Source organism: Spermophilus citellus (genome assembly GCF_964194105.1).
Source record: "Spermophilus citellus genome assembly, chromosome: 16".
In the NCBI taxonomy this organism is placed as follows: domain Eukaryota; kingdom Metazoa; phylum Chordata; class Mammalia; order Rodentia; family Sciuridae; genus Spermophilus; species Spermophilus citellus.
In genome coordinates, this window is record NC_138196.1 from 28,445,960 (window position 1) to 28,464,422 (window position 18,463).

General features: G+C 37.4%; 1 protein-coding gene across 8 annotated transcripts in view; it reads left to right on the forward strand.

The window, feature by feature from the left end:
* Window positions 1–18,463, forward strand: part of NRG1 (neuregulin 1) — a gene marked incomplete at both ends in the record, with an annotated part of 1,011,199 nt that overhangs the window by 802,752 nt on the left and 189,984 nt on the right. For 7 of the 8 annotated variants that reach the window (XM_081269697.1, XM_081269696.1, XM_081269695.1 and 4 more), the window contains one exon: window positions 6,037–6,525. The exons of the other annotated variant lie outside the window; for it this stretch is intronic. In XM_081269697.1, coding sequence (XP_081125823.1) covers window positions 6,426–6,525 — 100 coding nt within the window. Of the gene's footprint in view, window positions 1–6,036; window positions 6,526–18,463 lie in introns of those variants that run through there. 8 annotated transcript variants of the gene reach the window in all.

Sequence of the window (18,463 nt, forward strand, 5' to 3'; positions counted from 1 at the left end):
GAAAGGACTGGAATGTAGCTCAGTGGTGTAGCATTTCTAGGTTTGCTCCCCAATAAGAGAGAGAGAGAGAGAGAACAAACAGAAGAGAGAAGAAAACATTTCCTTGACATTTTATCATTGTATGAATGTTACTGCATCAATCCTTAGAGAAACCATTGAGAGATTGTAACTATGAGTAAAAAAAAGCATGTATATTCAGGTACTGGGAATCCAGCAGTGCTCTATCACTGAGCTGCATCCCCAGCTTCTTTTAAGATCTCCCTAAATTTCTGAGGCTGGCTTTAAACTTGTGATCCTCCTGCCTCATCCTCCCAAGTTTCTGGGAATACAGGTTGACACCACCATGTCTGGCTAAAATTTTTATTTTGTATAATTATTCTTCAAAAGGTATAAATATACTTTGTATACAACCAGAGATATGAAAAAAATGTTCTCTATATGTGGAATAAGAATTGTAATACATTCCACTGTCATATATAAATTTAAAAAATAATTAGAAAAAAATGCTTATTTTAACAAAAGTTACCTCAAAATGTCATGCCTAGTATTACAGTCATAACTATCATTTAAAAATCTAATCAAATAAACCTAAATACACAATACATACATGTACACATTTTAATCTTAATGCTTATGAAAATCACTCTATTGATCTTCATTTTAATCACTAATTAACAAAGTGTACGCATTGGCTAAGATGAGACAGGCATAGTGGTAGACATAAAATTACACAAGAAACCTTGCAGGGAAATGGATGGCACTAGAGCAGATTATGCTTAGTGAAGCTAGCCAATCCCTAAAAAACAAATACCAAATGTTTTCTTTGATATAATGAGAGCAACTATGAACAGAGCAGGGAGGAAGAGCAGGAAGAAAAGATTAACATTAAACAGAGACATGAGATGGGAGGGAAAGGGAGAGAAAAGGGAAATTGCATGGAAATGAAGGGAGACACTCATTGCTCTACAAAATCATATAAGAGGTTGTGAGGGGAATGGGAAAATAAACAAGGAGAGAAATGAATTACAGTAGATGGGGTAGAGAGAGAAGATGGGAGGGGAGGGGAGGGAGGATAGTAGGGGATAGGAAAGGTAGCAGAATACAACAATTACTAATAGGGCATTATGTAAAAATGTGGATGTGTAACGGACATGATTCTGCAATCTGCATTTGGGGTAAAATTGGGAGTTCATAACCCACTTCAATCTAATGTATGAAATATGATATGTCAAGAGCTTTGTAATGTTGTGAACAACCAATTAAAAAAAGAGATTTATGATATGAATCAATTTGCCAAATAGTGCTCCCCCTAAAAAGAAATAAAACTGAAATTAAGAATTAGTAATTGACTGTATTATCTATATTTAATTTCTGATATCAATCATGAAGTAATCTTCTCATTAATAATGATAAAGATAACAGAAATCATTGGTATATAATAAACTTTAAAATTACACAAGCAGAAAAGCATAAACATAGATTTATTTTAAATGTTGTTTGGTATTTGGATTCTAAACTCACCATTCTGTTATGAAATTGACTCTCTCCACAGCAGACAAAGTAGAGTTAATTAGTAATTTTTGTTGTTTGCTAAAAGTAATAGATCACACCATTACTAGTTTTGCCCTTTAGCTGGTCAGAAACACTTTGCTTAACACATTTAACTTGCAGGTTGATTCTCAGAGTCTAAACATACAGAACAAGTACTAATCTGTGAATTACTAAGGCTCTTTTCATTTATTTTTTCTCCCTTACAGGATAGTCAATTCAGTTTTTCCTTTTTGTAGGGTGTGGCACTGGGAACCCAGGGGTGCTCTACCACTGAGCTACATTCCCAGCCCCTTTTAAGATAGGGTCTCCCTAAGTTGCAGATGCTGGCTTTGAACTTGCAATCCTCCTGCCTCTTGCCTCCTGCCTCCTGAGTTCCTAGGATTACAAGTGTGCACCACTCCACCAGTGCTCCATTCCTTGTGATTGTTTGTTAATGTCTCCTACTGGCAGTGATAGTACTAGCTAATCTCTAAAATAGTATTAGCTAATCTCTAAGATAGTATTAGCTAATCTCTAAAATAGTGTATAGTCATCCTGTAGCCTTACTACAGTTCTTGCAGATGATAGAATATGCTTGAAATTTGTAGAGGTGAATTCATCTTGAAGGTAATGAAACTCCAAGGCCTCTCATTTATAAGGGCTCTTGCATTTTCTTGTACCTGAATTTGTATAATTTGTTGCTGCAGTTTGAATCCAAGACTGTTCATGTGCTAAGCAGGTGGCATTGAACAGATTAGGCTAGGGAGCCTAAATTTGTATTTCTAAAGTTGTACTCATTGCCTTTTAAAAGGTCCCTCAAATTTTATGAGCTCCAGAAAACCTACACAGTTCTGCTTTTTATAACATATTGTAATACTTAGTTTGTTTTTATGTCTTTCTCATAATTTTTAGCTTCATGATAAAAGGAGTAATATTTTATTTCTGTTTCGGCACTGTCCACCTCTTCATTCCATAAATGCTTGTTAAACAAATGAATCATATTCATTTGGTGGTTGTTTCAGATGGTGTTGACTCTGGTGAGATTTTCTTTGCCTTCATCCATCTTCATTAATATCAACTTTGTCACAAAGTTATTTTAAAAGTTACTTCATTTAAAAAAGTTGTTAACTATTTGCAGAATTCTAAGTTAAATTCTCATTACTATAAATATGCATAGTATTTTTCAAAAATGCACTTTATGTTCACTTAATAATCTTCTTTTGTATGATTTTTTTTTTCTGTTTTAAAATTTTTGTTGGAGTAGTCCCAAAAGGGAATTACCGAAAGAGTATATTCAACCAGCTTTATAGATTGTAAGAGTACTTCTAAAAGTGAAGCCGAGCCAAAGAAATGTAATGGTACATGATTGCACTTCTTTTAAGCTGTCATTTTATATAAGATCTACATTTTGCCTTTCTTCTCAAGGTGCTTATTTATAATTTGCTTCTTTTTTTTTCAGATGACATATGTTGACAGGTTGACATGTTAGTTGAGAGCTGATATGTCTTATATGATACAAGTTCTAAGAGCTGAACAATACCCAACAAATTAATAAAATTAAACCATGAAGATATGTTGTTATTTCTACCGTATACAATTGCCGTTCATATTTTACGTTTTTTAAAAGCAAAAAATTCTTCTTCCTTTCTCTGTCCCTCTGTCCTATCAGTTCCAAGTCTTTGTGAAAATGCCAAATAAATTCATTTGCCACTTACTGACCACAGAGATGGATAATTTAAGGACAGTTTTAAACTCTAGATAAATCTCACAAATATTTTAACTATCAAATAAATTGACTTTAATTTTGTTATCCTTTTGCTGGTTGTAAATATGTAATAAAATCAATTCCTGAGAAATTAACATGAAATAAGTATTCTTTAGAATAAAGACATGTTTAAACAATGTAATAGTAGAAAAAAAATTGGACTTTTCTGTAATTTCCTGGCAATTCAGCTGCAATTGACCACCAAAATAGACTCCAGAATCTGGGCATAGTTCTAGGAAGCAGCCCTGTCATTCAACTGCCAGTTTACTGTCTTCTTTACAGTTCCTTCAACAATTATCATTGTAATATTTGTCTTTCCACCCCTCTTTCTGCCATATCAAACCAATGAAAAGTAACTATTGAACATTAATTTATATTCACTTTCCTTTATTCATATTCATTCATACCCCAGTCCTAAAATTTCTATAGGAATACTGGTGGGTGCCGTATTTTATTTTAAAGGTAATGAAATATCATTTTTCTTTTGCACGATCATTTCTGCTTAGGTTTGGAAGATTGTCAACTATCTTTAGGTTCATTCAAATAGAAAATTATCACAAAATTATACACTTTTCCATTATGCTCATGTGAAAATTACTATGAAATGAGAATTAATAAGCTTTTTTTTGTGAAGAAAAATAGCTAGACCCTCTCCTCCCCAAATCACTGAATTGTATTATTTTCATGGAGATGGGTTTTACTACTAGCTTTCTATTTTATGTGGGGAAATCTTAAGTTTATTTGCTTTTAGTTTCAAAATACATTGAAGTCCTTAAATTCCAAAATAGTATGTTTGATAACATGTGGCTGGTGTACACCAAACCCTTACACTGTGTCACATCCTTGAGATAAAGTATCTTTGAAAGGACTCCTATGTTCTGAATTTTGTTGTCCCTTCTTGCTGAGCAGTGGCCCCTCCTGGGAAAGCAGAGTTATTTCACCCAATATTCAGAGTCCACCATACATTGGACTCTGTGGAATATTACAGTACCATTGACACATATCCATAATGTATTCTTTGGTTCTGCTGTTTTTGTGGCAAAGTGAAATTTGTATTTGGTGTTTGTTGGAAAGCTGTCAGAGGATATCAAACGTTTTAAAAGTAAAGAACCATGGCAATATTGCTGTCATATTTTAATAATTAAGCCCACCCCAACAGAGTTTGGTTCTTATTCCAATGCAAAGTAGAGTAGAATAAAATCACTCTTATTTTAAGACAATTTTAAAATGAACTTTTTGCCTCTCTCCCTTCCCACCTACATATCAAGGAGGCACCAGTATTTCACCTCTACTTATAAGGTGGCAATTAGAGAATCCAGAGAAGGCTGTAGGTAGGCAATGGTTCAGTTAGCATTAATCCCAGAGAAGGAAAAACAGGAGCAAGCCCCTTTGAAAGTGGAATAGTAGATGTTGAGCACGGATTGTTCATGTTTACCACTTCCTTATCATCACAGCGCCAGAGTAGGTCACTGTCAATGAACAGTCTGAGACAGTCTTAGTCACAGCGGTGGTGTAGCGTTCAATATTTTCTTTACGTGGAGACTTGTTCTGGATCATTCCCCAGTGAAGATTACTATGGTCTTTGGGTTTTGCCCTTTTCAGGGGAGTGCCAATGCTTTCTGGGTTTTAAGCTCTTCAGAATTCTCCACCAGAGGGAGGACAAGGGAACTAGTAGGTTTCACGTGCAGTTCTGAGAAAAGTTTGAACCTGAGGAAACTAGCACTGATGAATTCAGGATCTCCTAATCTGATCTGTTCCTTCTACCGCTCCTTTCTTGCTTTCCTACACAGCGGAAGGAACTCACTCCCGGCTATTGTAGTCATTTTAATTATTGTCGATTGTGCTTTGAGTCGTAGCTTATCAATTTTTTTAAAAAAAATTAAATCGTAGTAAGCATTACAACTTATGACACCCCTTTTAGAAAAACCCAGATTTTTCCTGTTTGTTTTGTATTTGAGGAAAAAGTGAAGATGAAAATTCGAACACACCCATTTTTAAGTACTTGAAGGCAGAACATTCTCAAGTTGCAGATACGAAGTGCAGACAGATCGTCCTAGTGGTTCCTGGAGCCCTTCCGGTCTTACCTTAAACTCCCTTCCTCAAAGAGTTTACCTTTGCGCTACGCAAGAGGGAAGCTTCATTAATATGAAAAAAGGAATAAACTCTGAACTTTCCTGGAAAAAATACTAAACGTTTTCAGCCCTCATAAGGGCTGCAGAACCTTCGTTTAGGGGACAGGTGTCAGAGTTGCAAACTTTTTCCTCCAACATCTTTCTTCACTTTAAAGCGATCGGACCAGCTTGGAGGCCACTGCCTGCCCGCGGAGGAAAGCGAGGAGCGAGAGCCCCGGGTCCCATCTTTGAACGTCCCGGGCCCTTCGGCTGGGCTCCAGCAGCCGCGGTGGCGGTCGCAGATCCGCGCAGCTTCCAGCGACCCCTGTCGGGGGTTCCCGGCAGCCGCTCTGTGCGCCGCCCCCTCCCCCTCCCGCCCCGCCTGGCCCGGCTTGGAGGAAAGGGACTGCGCCCGGGAGCGCCGAGCCCAGGCTCCTCCCGGTGGCGTGTCCGCGCCTCGGGGTGGGGGTGTGGTGGGGAAGAGGGAGGGGGCGAGGCTAGGGGAGGGTGAAAAGGAGGCGCCAGCCTCCAACCTGCGGGGCGGGAGGTGGGTAGCTGTGGGGCAATTGAAAAAGAGCCGGCGAGGAGTTCCCCCAAACTTGTCGGAACTCCCGGCTAGCACCAGGGCAGGAGAGGAGCGGCGGCGGCTGCCGGGCGACGGGAATGCGGGCGGGACGGTGAACGCTCTCCCTGTTCTGGCTGCGAGGTCGCGGAGAGAGGCCACGACGGGAGTCGCCAGCCGCGGGACCTAGGGCAACCGGTGCAGTCCCCAGAGCGAGGGCGACTACTTGACGGAGAGACCGTCAGTTCCAGGTGGCTTAGGACCGCACGCCGCGTCCGCGCTGCTCCCCGCAGGCAACAGGAGACTCCCCTGCGCAGCGCGAGCGCCGAAGCCCGGTTGTTCGCTTTCCCCTGGAGGGACAAACTTCCCTCTAACCGATTCAAACCCTTGGACCAAACTTGACGCGCGTCGCCTTCGCCAGGAGCAGTACGCGTACAGCGCTCACTTCACCGGAGAGATGTCCGAGCGCAAAGAAGGCAGAGGCAAGGGGAAGGGCAAGAAGAAGGACCGGGGCTCCAGCAAGAAACTCGCGCCCGCGGAGGGCGACCGGAGCCCAGGTGAGTGCTCAGCCCCGGCCCAGCCATCCTTCTCTTTTGGTGCTGTGGCCTCTCCCCCTCGCGTCCGCCTGAGCACTGTGCTCCTGGCTCTGCCCCGTGGTGTCCGCTGAGTTGGCTGGTGCTCTCGCTCCTGGGGGTTGCCCTTCACCTGGGCACCCACGCCCTGAGCTTAGCACGGGGGGCGACAGTCCCGGCTTGTACCCTCCCGGACTTTGCGGATGTGCTGTGCTCCCTGGCACAGCCTTCCCCCAGCTCCTCAGCCGCTGAGCCCAACCCTGGAGTGGGACCGGAGTGCGGGAGCGGAGGCTGGGTGCGCGCGTGCCCTGGCGCCCAAGGGCTTTGCGTGGGCCGGGTCTGCCCTCTAGCGAGAAAAGTGGGAACCGGCCGCGGGAACGGAGAGCCTGGTCGCCTCTGCGAGTGCCTGGCTACCGGGTGGTCGAGAAAGGGACCGCGTGGGCAACTGAGCATCGGTGTAGTGTTTTGGGCAGAGAGGAAGCGATGTAGAGTCGCAGCGTGTGCGTACGTTCCCCTAGATTCACTTCTACATTAGGGAAACTCAGAGCAGCTGGGAGGGATTCCTAAAGGTTAGCGAAGCAGATAAAATTCAGCCCAGTGCCAGGAATCAGGTCAGCTCCAAATAAGTTTTACAAACTTTAGCGCAGCACTTCTGTTTTGCAGGACGATCTTGACAAACGTGGTTAATTGACGTTCTCAAGAGGTATCAGAAAGCAACAGTTTACCTAAATTTTTCAATCCAGTTATTTACTGGTTGTATATAGAATGAAATAGCAATTAAAGCATTCTAGAAACAAATCTTCTATTTGTCAGAATACAACATAAATGACCGAGTTACCTTAGATATACCCAAGAAAGGCTAATGCTTTAGACATCGCCTTGGACAGAAGAGACAGCCAGAACAAATACTTGTTTATAAGTGATCAAGTGAAGTAGATGCTTAAAGAGCTGGGGGGTGGGGGAGTGAGGGATGAGAGTTGAGGTTTGGTTTTGTTTAGTTTCTCTTCCTGTCTCTGCAATTCCCGATTGTTGCTTTATCTGGGTCCTAAGTCACTTAGAGCATACCTCCAGCATACATTTTATGAAGTACTTCTGAAGAATCAATTCAATGGCACTTGGTAATATTGTGGCTAAAGAAGATAAACAAATATTTTTCTGTTCCTTGCAGGAAGAAAACAAACCAGATTTGCTTAGTGTTCTCATTGGAATCACTGATAGCATTTCAGGACCTGGGTTATTGGCAGAGACCTTAAGCAGGGTTTTGAGCAAAACAGAAATTGAACAGAGAGTAATTGTTTAGCCACTGACGGACCATTCATTCGTGTGCATGCTTCTAAAATAAGACACTGCTGATCAGATTCACCTTAATTACTGCTCATTAGCCCTCTTGAGGGGAGATTGAAATTTTCCGTACTTTTACCCTATTTTGGAGATACAGTATAGCAGTTTATTGAACATAGTATGAAATGTGGAGCCAGTTTGGCAGCTTCTGTAAATACTCTCTCTACTAAGGTCATCATGATCACTTAGAGATCTTAGACCTAACCCACACTGTAAAATTGTAGAATTATTTGGGAGTTTCTTATCCCATTTGTGGTGTTTCTGTCTGTTCATGCATTGCCTTCAGATGTTTCTGTGGTCCTTTTAGATGGACTCATGAAATAAGGAGGGACAATGGCCAGAAGTCGTATACCTTTCAGGAGACAAGTTTACATTTTATCAAGGGCTTACAGCAGAAGGACCACAACATCAACATTGCAGACAAGTCAGTGGCTCTGTGGAGGAGAGATTTGGGGGGAAACAATCACTTTGTGCCCTGCAGATCTTATCTACTAGGTAGGCAGCTGTTCTGTGATTACCTGATATTCTCTCTTGATATAGAGTTCTAGAACTTCTTTGGTGGCTCTGATTCTGCTTTCCAAGCAGTTGTGATTCCTTCCAAACCGATCTTTGAGTGACATTCTCCCCATTTGTTTATCTCCCAAATTGGGATAAACTTGTCACTTGGCTAGTTTTTAGTACATTTGTCTGTCCTGTCATGTAGTAATCGGTTTTTTGTTGTTGTTGTTTGTTTGTTTGTTTGTTTTTGGGGGGAGGGACTTTTTATCCCCTTCAAGGACAAAATTGCACTTGTTAAACTAGATAGGTATGTTTATTCTTCATTTAATTTGAAAAGAATGATCTATTTGAAACCAGCTTTAGGTAGAAGCATGTGGCATTGAATGGAATCTTTGGAATCTGTGTTCCTTTCCTTGTCATTTCCCTTATAATGGGCAACTGCCTGTGTATTTTTTTTTTTTTTAATCCTAGGAGAATAGATGACTAATAGCTAATAATTGTGAAAGAACCCACACACTTTCTTAATCTGTGTTACGCTCTTTTGGTCTGAGTCATCCTCAAAGTAATGACCTCTAGATGCTATAACTACTGTGTTTATCCTTGCCATGCCAGCCCAAATCAGGACTTAGGAGGACAATCATATCTTGAATTGCTCCTGTATCAGTTCCCTTCAATTCCAAGTTTCACTCCTTCCTTAAAACAGCCACTGAAGCTATACGTCCTTGGTGATGCATTTGCAATGGCCAAGTGTCTCTTTGGATGTTATTATAGCATTGCTTCATGACAGCCCAAGGAGATATAACACTGAGGAAACTCATCCACTCAGCCCCTCTGTGTACAATATTATATGCATAGGCATAAACACATCTGTTGGAAGGGGAAAAAGCTTCTTTAACTTTCATATGACATGTGTGTCTGATACGCAATACATATATGGCTATGTTTCATAGCATCTGCATTTTTATACTGAATATTGAGTTGCACACTATTGGGGTTGCAGATGTTCAGCATATTTATCTATTCCATAATAATGGCTCTAATAGGTCCTGAGCCCTTGAGGTCATTGATTCCTCCTTGCTCAAAATTTAGCAACCTCAGCATAGCCCTGGATTTTGTATCAGATCCATATGCCAAGAGTCCTATAACATCCTGAGCTTCCTGCATGCAGTACCTCCCAGATCCTGCTTCTTCATATTGATTGGATTGGCTCCTCAAAGCTTTTCTTTAGAAACCTAAATCACAAAAGCAGTTTCTTTTTTTTTTCCAATTAGTATTTGACTATAAGCTCCTTTTATGATTCTCCGTTTGCTGATATGTTTTTCATAGTCTCTGCAAAGGATATTTTTGTTATCTTTTAAATGACCAGGTATAAAGAAAGTCATTATCATGCCTAGCCCAGTTTAAAAACTATTGCGTTACTTCATGCCTGGCAGAAGGGGCATTTGTGAGTACAGGTGGTGGAAAAATTGAGAAACTTAGTATTCCAGATGGGTAGAAGCAGGCTGTGTGCTCCCTGAATGACATCACTTACCTGTTTCCTTAACTAAGTGGCTCCACAGGCTGAAGTACTTGTAAACATTCTTGGATATTAAGTGCCCTGTTACTAACAGGGCAGCTTGTGTTTACAGAATGGTAGGAATGTCCAGTGATCTGTTTCAACCTGGTTTCTTGTAACCTTATATAATTATTAAGAACATTAAAGATTATTTTACAGGATGAAATAGTACTTATTAAGAACTAAAATAGCAGAAAGAATGGGAGAAACTTGGATGCTAATGTCATATATGAAAAATGATATTGATGAAAGTTGGAAGAAAAAATAGAATATGTAAAATCAGAAAATATTGGACCCATATTTAAACAGTACCTTAACTGAATATTTTCCTGTTTGAACATAAGGGAGCTTCTGTTTATTGAATTCTTACCATGTTCCACATAGTATAGCACAGGCAAGGGGTATTGTAGCACTTGACCTGTGGAAAATACGCAAGAGCCTCAATATTAGGCAACAAGAGGGAAGAAGGCCTTGTTATTAGCTCTCTAGCCAGATCTCCTGGGTTTAAATCATAGCTCAGCAGCTTCTTAACTTCAGAGCCATGGGAAAGTTACTTAATCTTTCTGTGCCTAAGTTTCCTCTTTTGTGTGTGAAATGGGGATAATAATAGCATTATCATTATCATGAGGACATTGCAAAGTGTAAACAAGATAACCCATGGAAAGCATGCTGAACATTGTCCAATGTGTGATAAGTGCCTACTAAATCTAAGTTCTTCTTATAAAATTACTTCAAGTATGAACTGCCTGTGTCTTTGCACAGATATTTGATAGAATTTTCAAAATTTACCTTTTATGGTAAAAAAATCCTATGCTGACCTTAGATTAGTGTAGGTATAAATATTAAATATGAACTACCTGAAAAGATAGAGGAAAGTGGACCAGCATGTCAGATTCCATAACTGCATGTATGTATTATGAAAACAGTGCTGAACTCAATATAAATATTGAAAATACAGTGAGGTACAACTTAACTTTATCCCCGGCAGAAAAATGTTGAGGTTTCAACCTATGAGAAGATTTTGAAATGTGATTCCTTTTCTGGCAACACTTAGAGCTGATGCTTAAATCTCTCTTTGTTGTCTAGAATATGTAATCTTCTCTTTGGGGGTTAGTATAAATTACAGCAATTGAAAAACCATGTGCATTAATATGTCCTGTTATCTTTTTATCAAGAGTAACAGTATATTGCCTGTTAAGTTCATAGAATTGTGTGCAGGTATTTGCAAATATAAACAAAACAGCGAATATGGTAAAGCCACATTTCTCCCTATTTTCTTTCCTTCCCCCTTTACTATAATGGTTATATGTATTTTTAGGGTTCTAAGAATGTTATGTTCTCTCACTAAATCAGTGTCCTGAAGCCTTCTCAAAGTTACAAGTTAAATTTGACTTTAAAAGAATTGCTAATTTGGTGTCCTGTGTCATGATAGAAGAAAATAAACCAATGTCAATATTTTAGGTGAGTCATTTTTATTTGCTCAAAGAGGCAAATAAATGGACTTCTGATAGTTTAGTTAACCCCATAGCTCTTCACTTGGCAAATAGAGGAAGCAGAAAACCAAAGCTAATCATATTTGATTAGCTGAACAATGGATTCATTTCAACTAGAGGAAAAAATATATTCATTTCAACTAGAGGAAAAAATATATCTGTTAAAGTACATAAAATAAAATTTCTCCAAAAGAACAAGCAGATATTTTGGGTTTATCCTAATTCTTTTGATGTCATGAGAGTATGAATTTGCATAAGTTTTAGTAGATTAAAAAAAAAGCAAACTACCATAGTACCAATAGATGTCAGTGTTTGTTGCTTTAGAAAAAGTGAGGTGTTATGGAAAAAAAGAAACAGCTTAATTTAGTCTCAGTTTTAATAAGCATGAAGATGGCTTCTTTGAATTTTGCTAATTAATAATATCCTATATAACCATCTGCACAGAATTAGATTTTTGTTAATGAAAATTTCCACATCCCTCTCCTCAAAATATTGAAAAAGCCTCTGCAATAAATTCCCACAAGAATTCAGAGTGTAGCATGTGAAAATATACCAATCAGTGCTTTTTTAACAATAAAATTAAGTAACAAAGTTATGGAGAATATTGTTTCATATTGGACCTCTTTCCCAGTTTTTTTTTAATATGTTATTTGCAGATGAACACACTTATTTTATTTATTTATTTTTATGTGGTGCTGAGGATCCAACCCAGGGCCTCACTTGGGCAAGGCAAGGCTCTAGTACTGAGCTACAACTTCAGTCCCTCTTTTCAATTTGTAAACTAAATGACTTATGCATAATTCTTATGTATCCTGGATTATGATTGGTGAATGTGTTTTTTTGTTTGTTTGTTTGTTTTTTGTCCATCTCAAGTGAGATCTGTGCAGTTCTTGGGCCTCTGGACAGGTCAGACAGAGGTGGTCAGAATTCTCTTCAGTTCTTTCTTTTACCAGTGTCACCTGTCTGTGGCCTCCAGAGGGTGCTGCAAGAGCATCACACTGCTATTCCCCAAAGGTTGACTTTTTTTTTTTTAAGTTCCTGCAATATTCTGGGCAATCTCCTGGAAGGAACAGGGTCATGAGTCCCTCAGTGTTAGCTGCTTCAAATGGAATTTGTTTTCCAGCGAAACCAAATATCCTGAATTCATTAAGAATTCTGAATCAGAATATTCTGAAACATCATTCTTATGGTGATGATGCAGCCATCAAGGAAACTTGCAGGGGAACATCTGTCAGACTGATCTTCTCTGGCACCTTTTCCCCAGGGAGCCAAGGAACTCTAAGAATCTTCCAAGCATTTCTTGTCCAATAAATTCAAGTGATACCCAGAAAAAGATTTAGTAGTATTTGAAAATTTTACTCTGGCCTTGTAAAATTATATGTGAAAGCATCAAAATTGAACACATGGTGTTTACCAATAGATTTGTTTTCATTTTGCTTATCCCTCTGTTTCCTTGACCCAGGCTTCAGTATTTAAGAGCCCTACTTTGATTTACACACAGGTTTGAGTAATTAAATCTTTTAGATCATGGAGTAACTAATTCTTTGTATAATACTGTCACACAACCCTGTTATTTGTGGTTTACTTGCTCATGGTTTATTCTACCCTGTGCTTCTCATTTTTGTTGTGAGTTACTCCTATGATATTACTTTCCTCTCCCTTTTAAAAGTGTGATATTGTTCACATTTTTTTTTTCTCCAAGAATGGCATCACTGATAAAGATAGCTTTTGCTCTGCCACCGTATCCCAAACCTCTGACAACTTCAATCAACAGGCATTTGCCTCCCCTGAAAAGCTGTTAAGTTTTAGTTTCAATGATATGGGAGTCAGGGCCCATTTCATTAGATTGAACCATAGGAAACTGTCAGTTTTATAGGTCATACATGAATCAATATTGTCAGGGTTACAGAGTTTAATCTAATATTGGGTCTTTAGTAATTTGACTTTATGTTTTTACATGTTATTTTAAATAACGTAGTAATGACAACTTTGAAGGAATTTTTTTTTAAGTTTTAGTAATTAAAGGGGATTAAAGTAATTTATAAAATAAATCTGGGATAGGAAATAATTAAAGCAATGGCAGTTTCTCCAATCAACAGTTAAGCTCATATGATATCCACTTAAAATGGATTCAGTATAAAGTTAGTATACTAAATGCTAAGGCAATTAGCATTTTTCCTTACAGGAAAAGGTAGTAAATTTCTACCACAAAATTTAACATTGATGATTGATGAGTAATTCTAGACTTATTTTATGGAATGATATGAAAAACAAGAAAGCTCTTTACTCACTTTCACATTTCCACATCAATTCGGTTTTTTTCTAGTAGTTTTAATAAGCAAGAATTTTATTTCAAGTGAAATTGCATCTCATTATTATATGATTTATATTATAAAGTTTGGATTTCAATAAAGCAAATTGTTAAAAGTGTATATACTTATAATGCATTTCATTATTACATATAATCTCACAATTTTAGATACTTAAATTACATTTTTAAAGGATGTCATAGTCTCTTTAGCTATTCCATAGTGACTCTAAAGTCTGCAAGGAAATGTCTAAATTCCAATCTGGAGTGATTTCTTTTTTCAGAAAATATTTTTTATAAATATGGTAAAATATTTTGAAAATATATTTGTGTGTATATATATATTATACGTGTGTATAATATATATATATTATATGTGTGTATAATATATTATATTGAAGGACCCCAAATTTGAAAGTTGAAATTCCCAACCATTTTACAATTTTTCCTCAGAAATATTCAATTTGATATAAGGCAAAATTTGAATATTGATTATTTTTAGAATTTCTAAATTTAGAATTTCTCTTTAAAAAAGCCTCAAACATTATAACTTTTTTTTCTTAGCTGTTTTATATGTGATTTAGGATTTTCATTTGAGTATAATAATAGGAAATAACACTTGATATGTGAACTGATTAGAAAGGCATCCAAGAATCAAAGAATAAGAAAAAAATGAAGGAGGTAGGTAACAGATATTTAAAAGAAATCTAATACTCCTAGTGAGGCAGCAGTCTTTATAAAGATAGCATATGTTGCTATTTAATGTTTAAAAATATGTCTGCCATGAATTAAGTATTCTTTCTATTCTTAATTTTATCGGAATTTAGAAAATTTCTTGGTGGTCTCCGAATGTTTCTTCTTTCCCTTTCACGTTATTCCTTGGAAGCTTTGACACTGTAGGATGATAAGGGAAACAGAGGAGGATTGATAACTTGCTCTAACAGTAGTTGACATAATAAAGGCTGCAGGATAAGAAGAGTCATTTTAGATATCACACATTATAATTTAGTGCCTACCAGGTGAACATTTGTGTGATGTTTCACATGATTCCATATATGCTTTTTTTCTGTGGAACTTCCCTTTGTTCTCTCTTCTCTCCCCAGCCTTCAGCTTGGAAGACTTACTTTCTAGTTATGAATTTATACTATGTCCAGGGTTATGAGTATTTAAATAAAAGAATTGTTTTGTATTTGTTCATTTTTTATATTCATGTAATATATGAGTTTAGCATGAAGACTGGTTTGGAAAGGGTTTACTTTTTCTGGAAACTCTGTCCAGGTTTGACATAGATTAAAACATACACTTTGTGTAGTCAGCAGTTCATATAAAATCCAGACAGGACATTTTAACTCATCCTCTTAAGGATCCTGTTACAGTTTGATTGGTATTTTTGCTAATTAAGATATTTTTATTATCTATAAACTTACTAGATGGAAGGAACTACAGAGTACGACTCGACTCACATTTTAAATCCAAATTTGCATATTCCACATCTACATATTCTTTCTAGGATGGGATGGAAAAAATATCCCTCTAAAATATATATTCTTCGGTTTAGGTTTACAGGTGGTGGTCCTGTCTTGAAACCAGTGGTTCAAATATCTCCAAGTCAGCAGTATTCTGACTCTTGGAGCACTCTAGAATTGATCAGTATTTTGCCTTCTCCCCAAATGATCTGGCCTATTCACTTTAAAAATAAAACTCTAGGAGTGATGGTATGTACCTGTAATCCCAGTACCCAGGAGGCTGAGGCAGGAGGAGCCCAAGTTCAAGACCCGCCTGGGTAACTTAGTTATATTCCATCTCAAAATAAAAAATAAAAAGAGCTGGGGATGTAGCTCATTGGTAGAGCACCCTGCATTCAATCCCTAGTACCACAAAATAAATATATGTATAAATATACATAGGAACTTACATAAAACTTGAACTCTCTTATCACAATGTGGCCACCAAAATAGGAAGGAAAAAAAAATTGTGCTCTTTCCTAAATAGCAGTCCAAATGAGAATTCTTCTTTCCATGTAGGGCAGCCCAGAACATATCATCATGAGAATGTGACTTTAATTCCCATCAAGTGGATGTCCCTGTGATACTGGAATGCTGGTCAGGCTTACTAACTAAGTCCATTCTAGGACAGGAAGTCCTAGTTTTAGTCCTGGACATGGAGGTATTCTTGGAAGTTAGAACACAACAGTGGTTAAGAGACAAGGCTGTGTATTCTCATGGGATTTGGGAGAAACCCCGGATACACCTCTTACCACTACTGTAATTCTGTCAGCATAAAACCCTATAAGCTTCAGTTTCTACATTTATACATTGTAGAAAATAATTTTATGTGATTCTTGAGGCAGTTCTGAGGGCTAATATTTAGCGTTATTCCTGGTATACAGTAGAGACTAAAACATCATTTTCATTTAAAATATCAGTTGTTTGAAGAAAATCTGAGCATTTTTTTCATTATTTGTTCATTTAATGATGTTTTTATCTGTAGGGCTACATCAATGTGTTTCCAATATTAAGCCCTCAAAATGTAACTTTATAAATATTGTACATAGGGTCTTATACATGAAAGTTCTTTGTAAATAAATATCATGTGGATAATACATATGAAATACATATTTGCATTGATCCGAGAAATTTGAAACATTGTTGAGAGCGGGATACCAAATATAGAACACATTCATAAAAATCAGAGTTGGACATTCTTAGCCTGAGATTTAGCATGATCTTTGTTTGGCCTAGAGGTAAACTCAGTTTTATAGCAGAAGAACATTTGTGGTGTATGGTGTTTTACTCATTATTACAATAGTATGTTAAATGCACTTGTATTTTAAATACACTCATGAATGCACACATACACAGAACACACACACACACACACACACACACACACACACACCTCCAGTCTCTTAAAATATATGCCCATTAGTTCTTTAGAGGCAATGTTCCCATTCCTAATTTCCCATATTTGGAAGTCAAAAATAACTTATTGGGTAACTTTGTATTGCACAACAGTACCTGATAGAATACTTGCATACAGATATTTATAGAATAAATGCATGAGAATCATTTTTCTACATATGACTGTTGACTTCTATTTTCCCAGCCAGAAGCAAAGATGAATGTAGTTTGTGAATTAATTTGATTGGGGCCTATTGTATTATGTGCTATAAAAAGTTAACTGTCTGAAATTGTTTTTCATTTGTATAGTAAGAAGACATTATTTTTGTGCATATGTATGAAACCTTCTTTATATTCTTTTAATATTCATTGTATTCTCTGCCAACAGAGTAAAATAGAAGCAAGCATTGGTTTTAAGTACAGCATTTGATTGTTGAAAATTATAGTATTCCCTTCACATTCTTCACTTGAAATTGTTTTTAAATAAATAAAAAAGGGAAAGGGCTGCCTCAAAGCCCATGAGATGGTAGATTTTTATAAACAGTTATAATTGCAGTAATACTGAAAATTATTGTCATCTATTTCTGGGAATAATATTGAAGGTCAGTATATTGTCCCCAGAAGGATAAGATCAAATACAGAAAATAGATTGTGATTATAATTTGTTTTAGTGAGGTCACCTTGCTATATACTTGGAATCTTCCCTAGGGGTATTGCTCATGCATCATCCATTTTGGGAAAAGAGTTATACTTACAGGAATTATGGAAATGAGCTGGTGGGTTTGTCAAGAGAAAACCAATTATTTGAGTACTGAGTTGAATGGAAAATGAAATACATGATTTTCCATATATTAAATTCAACAGAAATGGGAGACTTATGTCTTGAGGGTTTTTCCTTTTTCTTTCTTTCTTTTTTTTTTTTTTGATAACATGTTGATTATATTGTGTTTTCCAATTGACTTGAAACTGACAGGAAGGAAACATATCTATAGAAATAGTTATACTCTAGTTTGATATTTTGAAAGAAACGGTAGATTTTTAAATTTTTAACTGTTGTTTACATTATTTACAGACCATCAAAAAAGGAATGAGAGTAAAGCCCAGTGGTAGAGTACTTACATAGCATGTGTGAGGCCCTGGGTTAAAAAAAAAAAAAAGTTTGTTCACCCAAACTTTTCTAGTTTTTTTGTTTGTTGTTGTTGTTGGTACTGGGGATTGAACCCAGGGGCGCTTAATTACTGAGCCAGATCCCCAGCCCTTTTTAAAAATATTTTATTTAGAGACAGGGTCTCACTAAGGGCCTTGCTAAGCGCTGAGGCTCACTTTGAACTCGAAATCCTCCTGCCTCAGCCTCCAGAGCTACTGGGATTACAGGTGTGCACCACTGCTTCTGGCTGCTATTCACCTCCAATTTGGTTTTATAATTCTCACATGAACTCATAGAAAGAAATAATCCTTTGAAAGATTCCCAGTGTTTTGCTAGTAGTCTAGTTCACTATAATAAACATACACACACACATGCACACACAGACATATTACACCCTTTTCCATCTTTATAAGAATCTAGTTTTTGATTGTGCATATAGCAGTCTTTGCTGGAAGCTCCTTCATAAATTAAGCAAAGAATGGGATCCTTAGAATTGTCATGTGGCAGGGGGTAGAAAACCCCATGGGAATAGTGTGTTTCTGGTCCCTCTAGGAAATGAGAAATGAGTCCATGTTGATATACATATCCAGGTTATGAGTACAGCATTTGCACAGTGCCTGAATAGGTGGTTATATCCTTTTTTTGGCTACTGGCTCTCTTTTTGATTAGTTTCAAAAAGTA